The sequence below is a fragment of the Diadema antillarum genome, unplaced genomic scaffold (genome assembly GCF_040938485.1).
Source record: "Diadema antillarum isolate AM-2024a unplaced genomic scaffold, OU_Dant_1.0 scf00000091, whole genome shotgun sequence".
Classification (NCBI taxonomy): domain Eukaryota; kingdom Metazoa; phylum Echinodermata; class Echinoidea; order Diadematoida; family Diadematidae; genus Diadema; species Diadema antillarum.
The window spans coordinates 1,160,164-1,172,374 of record NW_027270980.1 but is presented as its reverse complement, the minus strand read 5'-3'; the positions used below and the strand labels follow the sequence as shown (position 1 = coordinate 1,172,374).

Genomic DNA, 12,211 nt, shown 5'->3' with positions numbered 1-12,211 from the left:
TGTAGCTGGCACACCTATCATCACTACAGTGACAGCGTGCACCCAATTTTTTGTCCAAGATGAGGTTTTTATGTGACATCAAGCGTGTGGTTGCATCGTGTAATAATCCCACGAGAGCCTGTACCTACAGTTTCATCAACAGAACTTACTTCTTTTTACGTCAGAGATGGAAGGCTGTACAGCCCGCATCTCATTTGTCTAATGTTTGTCGTGTGGACGTGGGTCTAGGGACAGCCAGCATGAAACCAAGACTCCAGCAATCGGTTTCCTTACCATCTCCCTCATACATTCAGCGTGAAATCTTAACATATTTTGCCCCACTGATGTCAGCCAGTGCAAGGCACTTCTCAGCAGGGAGGGGTATGCTGTGCGAATCATCCCTGGACTCAGAATCCCACACTCCCAAGCGGGAAGGGGAGCTACTGAAGCACACCAAACTCCTCCGGAGTCCCAAGCAGCGGTTTGTTCTGACGCCAGGCCTCGCCAGAGTGATTCGAGAAGTGATTTGGCCGGACGAGAGCTTGCGGGAGGAAATGGCGACCATCATCACTGCAAATGAAGGTGCGAACTCAAGCAAATATCTTCTCTATCAAGTTCTCTGACCGTAATGAAATCTAGTATTGTATATTGAAAGATGCTGGGTTAGACCTGATTATGTGTGTATGCTGTCATAAAAACAAGGTTGCTATAATTTTAGAAGACCAGTGAGGTGTTTGGATGATACAAATAGGCATGTAAGAGTCAAGGTGTACATTTTGCTCTTTTAGTATTTTCTAGAGAGGACCCCTTATATTTTCAATTCACCAGGCCAGGCACCTTGTTAAAACAAAACAAATAAAAAGAAAAAAAAAGGGGGGGGGGGGTGAGTGCACCCTCCTTTAATTTTGTAAAGGCGCCTCGCCTTTACAGAATTCCTGGATCCGCCCCTGCAATTGGCATACACTTTAAAGATCCAAGGAAAGCAAGGATGATATGTTCAAAGTATTACCTTTCTCTTCTAATCATCTAGGCATTTGTCATTACAGAAGCAATATGGAAAACATTTGGCATCCAAGAAAGCCTGATGCTTCATTGTTTTAGAAAACACAGATGCTTGACATGATGCAAAATCATCATCTATATCACCTCTTACTAGAGTTAGATTATTCATTAACCCATTGAGGCAGGGGCGGATCTAGCTTTTTATAAAGGGGGGGGTTTGGGGTCAGTATGCGAGGGAGCGTAGCGACCGAGCCCGAGCGAGCGGAGCGAGCGAAGGGGGGGGGGGAGGGTGTGGGAGGGGGGTGTCCCCCTCCCACAGTAGGGAGAATTTTTGAAAATCAGTGTGTGAAAATGGCGTTTTCTTGCATCTAAAACACCATTTTTTTTGGTATAGAGGTCATTGCCAAATTAACCCCCCATGAAAATTTGTAAAATTTAGTTGCATTTTCCTGCAATGTAAGGCCAGTTGACAACACAGATACAAAGAATTGGGGACCTTGGAATAAGCACTGTCAGCCTAATACTTTTATTATGAACAGCTTGTCACTGATACTCACTGGCAAATCTCAAATAGAAAAAAATAAAATTACAAGTTTAAAAAAGAAGATAAGATTTAAAAATAAATGGTCCCCGGATTTTTTTTTTTTTTTTTTTTTTTTTTTTTGGGGGGGGGTTGCAACCCCCCCCCCCCCCCCCTCTAGATCCGCTTCTGTTGAGGATGAGTCCCAAGTATACTCGGGCAAGTGTCTATGGGAAATGCGTGTTGTAGCAAAATTAAACTGTCCTCAAAGGGTTAACAGTACAAATGAGACATTCAGGAAAAAAAAAAAAAGTAGCCCAGAGTAAATGTGTAGAATCAAACGCGAGTTACAGGGTCTGCATCCAAAATGCCTCGATTGCATCATATGTTATGTATGATCCTACAATATATTATGAAGTGAAGAATACAGAACAATGCTTTCTATGCTGAAATTTTGCTTGATGTGATATCTTTGCCTTATTGCAGCTTGGAGTGGGGAAATCAGGTCCCACCAATACAAGCCATGTGCAATGGTGGCCTTATCAAATATACTGGCAACCTCCTCCTTTGAATTTGACAGCGAGTTTGAAAAGCAAATGACAACATTTTATCCATTGAAGATTCCTTTTGCTCTGTCATATGTGCTTGATCCTTAATGCTGCCACTTCCAATTGTTTGTTCCATGAAGGGCCAGGATTCCTGCCCCAGGAGCTCCTTGACAATGGTGCATCCAAGGTCTTGGCCCTGTGCAGGCAGGAGCAATTTGGTCCCGCACTGGAGAGGGTCCGGATGAGTGCACCAGAAGACGGCTTTCAGTGGAGGCATGCCGACATTCACCAAATGCAGTTCACTGGGGACCGGGAGATCCAACCGCCGATTGTCAGAACAGAGGAGGTGTTCCAGGATGTGGATCCAGTGGCCTGGGAAGATGGTAGGAAAGGGGGGGGGGGGGGGGGGGGGGGAGGATGTCAATTAGTGCTATAGATGCACTAGGTTATTCATCAAACAAATACATTGACCCTTAACCCTAACTAGGCCAGGCTATTTAGGTAGTTGATAGAGCTGGGGGGGGGGGGGGGGGGGGGCCTCCCAGGCCCCCCTCCAAATCTTGGTCGTCGACCGCGCAATCGCGACGAAAATTGGCACACACATTGCCTATGATGTAATCTAAAATACCATGAAGTTAATTTTTCAAAAAATAGATGCATAATTTATGTGAAATTATGCTAATTTATGCATAACGATGCATGAACACAGACTATTTGATATAAATCACAAAATAAAGCTCAAAACAGGCACATTTTTTGTGTTAATATTCTTTTTAGTGTCCTTAGCAAATGTAAGAGAAAAAAATTGTGATATCAGAAAAAATTCTTAAGTATTTTATTGTTTTTTGAATTTCTTTTGTATTTCTCTGTTTTTTCGACTTTATGTTTTTCATTGTTTTTTCGATGAAATTTGTCCGCGACATCGCTCCGAACAAGAAAATATGTTATTCATTGATTTTAGTCAATAAAACACCAAAATAATCATGCTTTTATGAAATTTGCCTGTAAGCACAGTTTGCATTGAAATTGTACACGAATTCACGTTTTTGAGCAATTTTTGGTCTGATATGCATGTACATATTTATGCGTAACTTTGGAACCGCGCGCCCGGGCGTCGCAAATTTAGTGTCAAAAGATGCGGGACATTCGAAAGAAAAAAGTCATGAAACGTCGCGGCGATAGCTTTTTGCGATTGCGATACATCGCGCGGAACGTCGAGGGGGGGGGCCTCGGAGTAATAATATACAAATAATGCACAGATGAGAGTGCGCTGCATCTTCACTTAGGTCAAAAACTTAAACCTATGCCTTATTTGTTTTATAAAATGGTTTTATGAACAATTTTTCATTTACCTCAAGGGTAAATACCAGTTAGCTACATGTGGCGTGTCCAAAGAAATGTTCCAAACATGCTGAACACAAACATAGTAATTGTTCACCGTGAAGAAGTGATTCAGCACGTGCTTGTAACTGATTGAGTGCATGCTGCTGAAGTATGCAATTGTGACATCAGTGAGGGATATCAAACAAATATAGACAACTCTCTTTGGGGTCATGGTTAAAACCATTTGCCCTTGGTGATTTCTCAACAGTGCTATGCCTCAAGGCTACAGTGCTATGCCCAAAGACTTCGTCTCGAGGCATACATTTGTAGCACTGTTGAAAAACACTTGGGACAAATAGTTTTAACCATCCCCCTTTGAAGCAATCAGTATTTATATATCAGCTACTCCCCCAGTAAAGTACAGCAATCACATGAGAATGCAAGAGATTCTCTTTTGAACTAATTATAAATGAATTGGCCCAACTTGTTTATGTGGGCTTTCAATTTTATAATCAACTTTGCCTACAGTTGACTAACATCCTTCATGAGCTTGCCTGCCTCATTATCTCAGCATGTGACAGAAATATCTCATCGTCTTCATGTCTGTAACCCTTGTCATTATTCATATTGACTTTGTGATGCCCTTGACATTTGAGTTGTGGTCGTGGAAGGAAGAAGAACCCACATTACCAAGACTTTCCCAGAATTGAAACCCGTGCAATAATCCATGTGAAAATTCCACTCTGAAGTTGGCCTGTAGATATCATATTAGTATCATTATGTGCCCCGATGTGCATACCATGTACCAATGTATAAAAATGGTATTTCCTGTATATATGCCAGAATTGCATAGAAATGACTGAAGAAAAAGAAAAAGACTTGAGGGTACTCTATCAACTCAGAGAGTGAGAAAGTTGAGTTGTCAGTCTTTTGCCATCGTTTTCCAAGCCGCAGAAAACAATTCACTTTCAGAGGATCAAGCTTGCAATTGATTAGAGAGGTTAGATGTAGATGGAAAGAGCAATTGTTTTGCTCTAGGGCCTTGCTTACCAAAGTTGGTTTTTGGTCGAGTTTGCTGTACAGTGGTGTGTAACAATGTTATGCTCAATTTCAGATATTCCTGTCAAGGTGATCGGCGCCCTCCCGCAGGACGGAGAGAGGACGCAAGCCTACGTCCTGTCTAGTCTCATCCTTGAGCGGCTTTCCCTCTACAGCTACGGCAGAGTGCAGCTCAACCTCTTCATGAGCAGGAACTGCTACAATGTACGTGGTACAACATATTTTTTCTTTGTTTGTTTGTTTGTTTCATTTTGTTCACTTTGTCAACTTTTTTTTTTGTCATTCATACCAGACATGCAACTGTACAGTAGGAATGATCCTGTGTATTGCACCTTGCCATCTCAATCTTATCTTGCTTCTAATGTGGTGAATTGATTTGAATGACGGTCGAAATATTGGTTATTCTGCATTTTTAGCAGCATCAGGAAATGATGACTCTGTCAAGGCTTTGACTAAGCCAGTGAATTTTTACTGTCCTGTATTAAAGGATCTAGACAATGATCCACACACAGATATTTTGTATATGTATATATGAGATAAATATATGAATATGGTGAATTGCCAATTATGCTGTTTTTAAGCTTCTAGATAAGTGATACAGTCTACTTTGGAACAGATGACCAGGTGTCATATTTATCCTCCCCCCCCCCCCCCACACACACACACAGCACAAATACAAAACTGTTATTTCAGTGAAAGAAATTATTGCACAATATGAATGATTTTGCAAAGTAAGATCAATGAGTTGATTTTATAATGTAGGTGAAGTGGTTGTGCAATTGAGAGGTAAGGAAATAAAAGTTTGCTCTTAGCAGAATATGAGCTTATGAATCTGAATCATTTGAAAGTATCAAAAAGACAATTATCAAAAGAAAAAGTGACATGACAGTTCATCATGAATATCAAGGTCAAATTAGCATACGACAGTAATGCTCTTGGTACCTTTGAAGGGGAAGGAAGATAAGAGGTTTATCAAGAGATGTCAACCACATGATGTTAGAAAGGCTTAGAGCAGTGGACAAAGGACTGTAGAACATAGATGAGTTGTTGATTTGAAGTCACACCGTACTTCTACAATGAATATACATGTTTCTGGTGTTTCAAAAACAGACAATAATACAGCCCCCTGGTAATATGAAAAATTACCGCGCCATTTCTGCCTTGTATCAAGTCTCCTGCGACATCAAGCTTTTGCACAAGGTAAGTGAAAACAACAGTTTCATATTCATCATATTAATACCTTTGATTGTAAGTAAAAACAACAATTTCATATTCATTATATTTAATTTATACTGCTCTTTTTGACATGCTTTTTAGTTTACTGAAGATGATATCATTATTGTTTCTGAGGGGTTTGTTTCCCCAATGGTTGTGGGTATGATTATAATGTCAAATACAATGCTAGTCCTCTTAATTTCTGTCATGTTTTCAATGCCTGCACTTTCTTTGCAATGTTAATTCAAGTGCCTGTTAGTTCAGTACCAATATCCTGGTGCCAATTCCAACAACTGCAAGTCAATTGTCATTGAGAGATTTTATGGGCTCCCTAAAAAGGCTGTCAGTATCTAAACTTTTGTTTGTGGCAGTTTTGTGAACTTTTGATTTTTTTTTTCTCTGTGATAGAGTGAACCTTTCTGTGATGACACTGTTTTAGAAAAGAAACCTCCTGCTTTTGATTAGTCATGGCACCAGTGGGCGATGATTCTCTAAAAGCCTTGGGATTTAACTTACTGCTGCCCACACATATTGCATGGTTTGCAAATAATTATTTCATTGGACTAGTATTCAAACCACTAATTGTCAGCAATAAAAACATTGCTCAGTGATTAAGTGTCGAAGGTGAAAACCAGTTCCAGACTACCATTGGGTTTTCATTTTTGGAACAACTGATTAGAGGCAGGGAAAACCTTTCCCTGAGCATTTACATCTTCAAAAAATTAACTTTATCAGAGCAAAAATGTATTAAAAAAAACAACAAGATGTGAGACTGTTGAAATCCCACAGTTTTCCTATGCTCTGTCTGATGGCAAAGGAACCACTGCCTTTCTGCATGTTTGATTTTGTTCTGTTAAATAATAGTTTACAGATTGGCACTCTAAATTCTGAGAAATATTTGAATGTTTGATATTTGATAATTTTTTTTAAAGATAATGATTCACAAGTAAGTGTAGCTGATATTGTCTTTAATCATATGGGCAGACCCATAGATGCCAAGCTTTGTCGCACTCTAGCTTTTATTCCCCCAACCACGTGCTCTGATGCCCACACCCGACCACACCCACTCACACCCAGGAGGATTTAAAAGAGAAGGATTGGTATCTTGAATCAAGAATACTGTTCTTGTGACATCAAAATACATGTAATGCATTATTTCGGGTTGTGATCAGGATTACGACCCAAATTTCCAAACTTCAAAATCATCCGTCCTCATTCCATTGAGGAAAAGCAGAATGACATGAGCTTCGATGCAGCCTCATGTAGACTTAGAGACAGCCCTTAGAAAAGAAGGCAAGGATAACCATTGACTGTAAGAAGTCCACTGTAATGTACATAATGTTTAGGTAGAAGTACTGAAATATTATTTTGTGTCTTCTCCCTCTATTTTCTTCATGGTGTTGCTTTCTTTTTTATATTTGTGTAGGAACCAAAGAGCTCCTTCAAGTTGCCCCCGAAACGGCAAACAAAGATGATGGTATGTGCTTTGTTTGGTTCTCGTGTCTTTCATATTGATGAAGTTCATAGATAGATAGATTGACTGATTGATACAGATACAGATAGGTAGATAGAGAGAGGGCACATATCATATTGATATGTATATACTGTATATATACAAAGGGTGGTACTCTGAAAATCTTCCTAAGTTTCTTCCTAAGTTTCTTCGTAAGTCAAAAAGTTAGAAAGTGCCTAGGAAAGACAGAATTGGTATTCTGAAATTTCTTCCTCGGAACTTCTTAATGCAAATTAGGCCATACTTATCTCTCCCATGTCCTTTCTTAAGCCAATACCAAATACCATATCATAAGGAACCAACCAATGACAATGGCATATTTCTTATGACGTAGGGTTAAATACATGTGTGCGCAGCATGTCCCCTTTCTCATGCCCATTTCGCGCATCAAAGTACATGTTGCGCGCAGTGAATGGCAAGCGCCTATCACAATGTTTTGCAGCTTGCTATATCTTAAAGGGACTTTACAGTACTGGTTGAGGTAGGGATTCATGTTTTGAACATTCCTAAGTGAGATAATGTAAAGCCTCTTATGAAATATGAAAGAGCATGTAATTTTAAGAAGGATTCAACGTTTATTTGATGAAAATTGGTTTTCAGATGGCTGAGATATCCAAAAAAGTGCTAATAATAAAAGGCAACATGCCCCAACTTTATTAGTATCTCTTTCTTTCACCTTGGTTTTTGGATATCTCAGCCATTTCAAAACCGATTTTCATCGAATAAACTTTTGATACCCCTTAGAACTGCATGCTCTTTGACATCTCATAGAGTGGTTTCTGAATATCTCACAAAATGTTAAAAGCTAAATCTTCACCTCGACCAGAACTGTACACACCTTTAACAACGTACTTTGGATAGGGGTGGGGCTTTCCTAAATATCTTCCTAAAATTCTTTCCTAAGTCCATTCTAGAACACCAACTTCTTCCTAAGTCAGAAATTTGCATATCTTCCTTAGTTTCTTCCCAAGTTAAGGAAAAATGTTAGGAGGAAACTTGGGAAGATTTTCAGAATACCACTTAGGAAAAAATCCTGACTTAGGAAGAAATTTCTTCCTAGGAAGAATTGCAGAATACTACCCATAATGTGCACTTCAAAGCTACACCTGCATGGATGCTTCTGTGTGCAACAAAATGAATCTTCTTCAAATGTATACACATCCTCTATTATGCCTCTGCCATGAAGTGTCACCAGAGGCACAATATTATCTTCGGGTTGTCCGTCTGTCTAGAATCCATTTTATTGACAGCGTATCCGAAGCACCATTTGAGGTATCCAAATGAAACTTGGCATATGTATGTAAGAATGGACGAAGCTCTGCGTACAAAGTTTAGGTGCACATACTCAAGCGCAAAGGTCATAGGTCAAGGCACGTTCATAAATTTCACCATTTCCCTCTATCTCTAAAATGCATGAAGGTATTTTCCTGAAACTTAGTGTATATATGTGTTACCATGCAAGATTCTAGAGAGAAAGTTTTAAGGCCATGGGGTTAAAGGTCAAAGGACAAAGTTTTTTAAAACTTGACCTGAAAATGCAAAAATTTCACTGTCTTCTCCTTATATCAGAAATGGCTCAAGGTAGCTTCATAAAACTTAGTACATGTACATGTATTGCCTGGTGATGATTCTCATGGGAAGTTATTGATCATGAGGTCAAAGATCAAGGGTCAAAGGTCACGTAAAATCGCTAAGATTACATTACTTAATGTTGAAATGACTCTAATTTCTCCTTACAGAAATTTACCTTAAAAACAACTCAACATATATAAATACACTTAATTAAACATGGCATATACATGAATGATGACACACTGATTCTGTAGAGACAGTTGAGCCATGGGGTAAAAGGTGAAGAGGAAATTTCACTATTTTTCACCATATGGTGAGAATAAAAAAATAAAAATATTTTGAAAATGGCTCAGAGTCATGTCATGATAATTTATGTATTGTCAGATAGTCATTATTTGCCAATCATGTGAAACCATTGCCTCACACTGGCAAGATGTTCTGTAGACATAGCTACTGGGAGAATTAATGAGGCATACCAGTTGCCTCATTGACAGTTCTAGTTTTGTTTTGTTTTGTTTCTGTTTGTTTGTTTGTTTGTAAGATGACTTCTTTTCCTCTTGGTCTACTATTGTCAGAGCTCCAAAGAGCCCAAGGAGAGTGATTCCGATGACCTCCTTCTGGTTCAGATCACACCCAAGAGGGAGCTCTTTTCCCGCTACCAGCTGGACCATCAAGTGGCCTTCACCTTTGTCTTCTTCGTCCGGCAAGCATTGGCGAAGAGGAAGGAGAGGCTTAGCAAAGTCATCGAGTGAGTCACGTTTTCATGGTTTTTGACAAACCTCAAGTACCTAAAGTTTCTTTTATTTTTTATTTCTTTTATTTATTTATTTTTTTTTTTTTTGGTGATTTTTATTTTAGTTGATATGGGGGTGCCGTGGCATAGTGGATAAGACTCCCCATGTTTTTACCCACAATGTCCCTCTCGACCCAGGTGTATAAATGGATACCTGTCAATGCTAGGGTAATAATAATGGCAGGTCCCTCTGGTAGAAGAGTGACAACACTGAAGAGGCTACCCTGGATAAAGAAGATGTTGTTGTTGTTGTTGTTGTTGTTGTTGTTGTTGTTGTTGTTGTTGTTGGTGGTGGTGGTGGTGTTGTTGTTGTTGTTGTTGTTGTCGTCGTCGTCATCATAGTCATCATCATCATCATTATCATTCACGATGAGAAAGAAGAAATTTGCTTTTTTTTATTGGGAGGTTCAGCATCAACTTATACACTGTATGATAGCCATAACCGTGACTTCATATGATTTTCACATCCTTGTGGTGTACATGAGTCTGTGCACCAAATATGAAATGGAAATACCCATATAAGGATATAATTTTGTGGCCCTAAGAGGTCCAGTGCCCTTGTTGGTATTTCACACACACTTGTCTCATTTTTACAATGAGAAGGAAAAGGAAAGAAAGAACAAATAGTCACGTCCCTTAATGGCAGCGCTGATTGATTGAAATATTTATAATTGGCGCTCTCTGTTTAAGTTGGCAATGAAAACTACAGTAACTGATTTTCATGCTTTGCAATCATCGGAAGCACATATCGTGTATGTCTCCGTTTTTGTCTTTTTCTGACATGTGCGCAGAGCCTTTGCACCTGGAAGTGGGGACATCGTCTCCGAGTATGGATACGACAGGAAGACGGTGACAGGGGACGTGACCGGCGACGACCTGCTGGCCATCTTCTGCCGCATCAGCCAGATGGAGAACTTCAATGGGGCGTGGATGGGGGAGGAGGTGATGGGGTGGAGTGCTGTGGGTCGTGCCCAGGATGTGAGCACGTCAGAGCTGAGCCAGGCCTTGGAAGCTGTGGACATCACCACGCCCCATCACACGTCTGGATCATCGTAGCTCCAGATGACAATGACGACGGAGGATCTCCTCTGGTCGAAACATTCGACGGCATTTGCCCAGAACCTTGCCAAGGCCCCATTTTATCCCAACACATACAGTAAAAGCTGTTATTTTCCCCATTAAGATATGAAGAGTTCATTGCAAAATGGGCTAAGAACCATTCTTAAACATTTTAAAGTATATTCATCGTCAGATAGAGCAAAATAAAACTTTTTCGGTGATATCTCGCTTGTAACATAACAGGGAATATTGTAGACGTTATTAAAGATATCCCTTATTTTCTTATTATTATTTTTTCTTTAATCACAAATATCTCAACTTAACAAGAATGGAGTTAGCTCGTTTTGTGATAAAACTCTTCATATTTTCCCGAATGAGAAGGCCACAGACATTTTTGCGAGATGTTGTTTTTGAGGTTTGACACTTGAGGCTGTCTTATGTGCACTAATGCCTGCCTGTTCACTCCGCCACTTTATACGAGCAAGATCAGGTAGCGTGTTCTTAAATTTGCAGTCCAACAGTAATTTGCAACTTTGTGAAGATTAATCCCTCAAAAAACAATAGCTTTTACAGTATTTTTGGGACATTTAACAACCACTGAAAACGTTGATGGTTCCTCCTTGGGCTGGTTTCTGGTAGTCGATCTTGTTTACCCATGACCTTGCCTGTGGCCTGTGTAGCCTCTCCATACTTTTGCCACATTGTAAAACTTAAAGGACAAGTTCACCTTCATGGACATGTGGGTTGAGTGAATGCAGCAATATTGGCAGAACACATCAGTGAGAGTTTGAGGAAAATCGGACAATCCGTTCAAAAGTTATGAATTTTTGAAGTTTCTGCTCAGTCACGGCTGGATGAAAAGACTACTTTAGCTTGTGATGTCACATGAGTACAACGATATAAAGAAAGAATAAAGAAAAAATCAACATTTTTCAATTTTTCTCGCATAACAAAAGAACACTCGACTTCTCTCTTTCAGAAGGCAGGGGGAATAATATTACCCTTAATATACATCAGTAACAAGACGAAGAAGTGTGCACTTTAATAAAAAAAGTAAAGTTTTGTGAAATCCTCTTTTTATTTTCCTTATATCGTTGTACGCATGTGACATCATACACTGTAGTAGTCTTCTCATCCAGCAGTGACTGCACAGATACTTAAAAAAAATTCATAACTTTTGAACGGATTGTCCGATTTTCCTCAAACTTTTACTGATGTATTCTACTAATATTGCTGCATTCTCTCAATCCTTATGTATATGAAGGTGGACTTGTCCTTTAACATGGCTGTCTGCTGACCAGCTAAGTTTTCTATATTTCCTGGTGATGTATTCCTTCTTGAGCTTAACCCAGCTTGACAAAGCATAGACTTATCATTGCTGGTTTGACCAGACCTCATATCTCAATTCGCATATTATTATGTAAAAAACCTATCATTAAAAAAACTTCTAACTCAATTTTGAGTTTCAAAAATACTGATTTGATTTTGAAATATGTCAATTATTAGTGTAAAATGAAACAATGTTTCTACATGATATGACATCAATATTGATATTATTTTGCAAAAAAAAAAAAAAATGTTGGAGAAATGAGAACTTTTTTTATTTCACTCCCCAAAATTCAAAATTT

At 39.2% G+C, this 12,211-nt stretch overlaps 1 protein-coding gene across 1 annotated transcript; it reads left to right on the top strand.

Moving 5' to 3' along the window:
• Window positions 1-323: 323 nt before the first annotated feature.
• LOC139718214 (dimethyladenosine transferase 2, mitochondrial-like) lies at window positions 324-10,580 on the top strand. The gene is made up of 7 exons (XM_071629692.1): window positions 324-561; window positions 2,190-2,432; window positions 4,487-4,635; window positions 5,542-5,631; window positions 7,073-7,123; window positions 9,307-9,479; window positions 10,316-10,580. The coding sequence occupies exons 1-7, from the start codon at window positions 324-326 to the stop codon at window positions 10,578-10,580; spliced, it is 1,209 nt and encodes a 402-aa protein (XP_071485793.1).
• Window positions 10,581-12,211: the final 1,631 nt, after the last annotated feature.

What these genes read in the sequence shown, in the direction of transcription:
- LOC139718214 (XM_071629692.1), top strand. Translation starts at nt 324, where the DNA reads ATGTCAGCCAGTGCAAGGCACTTCTCAGCAGGGAGGGGTATGCTGTGC. An exon ending in TCCAGTGGCCTGGGAAGATG is followed by an intron (nt 2,433 to 4,486) that starts GTAGGAAAGGGG and finishes GCTCAATTTCAG; the next exon opens with ATATTCCTGTCAAGGTGATC. An exon ending in TGAGCAGGAACTGCTACAAT is followed by an intron (nt 4,636 to 5,541) that starts GTACGTGGTACA and finishes TTTCAAAAACAG; the next exon opens with ACAATAATACAGCCCCCTGG.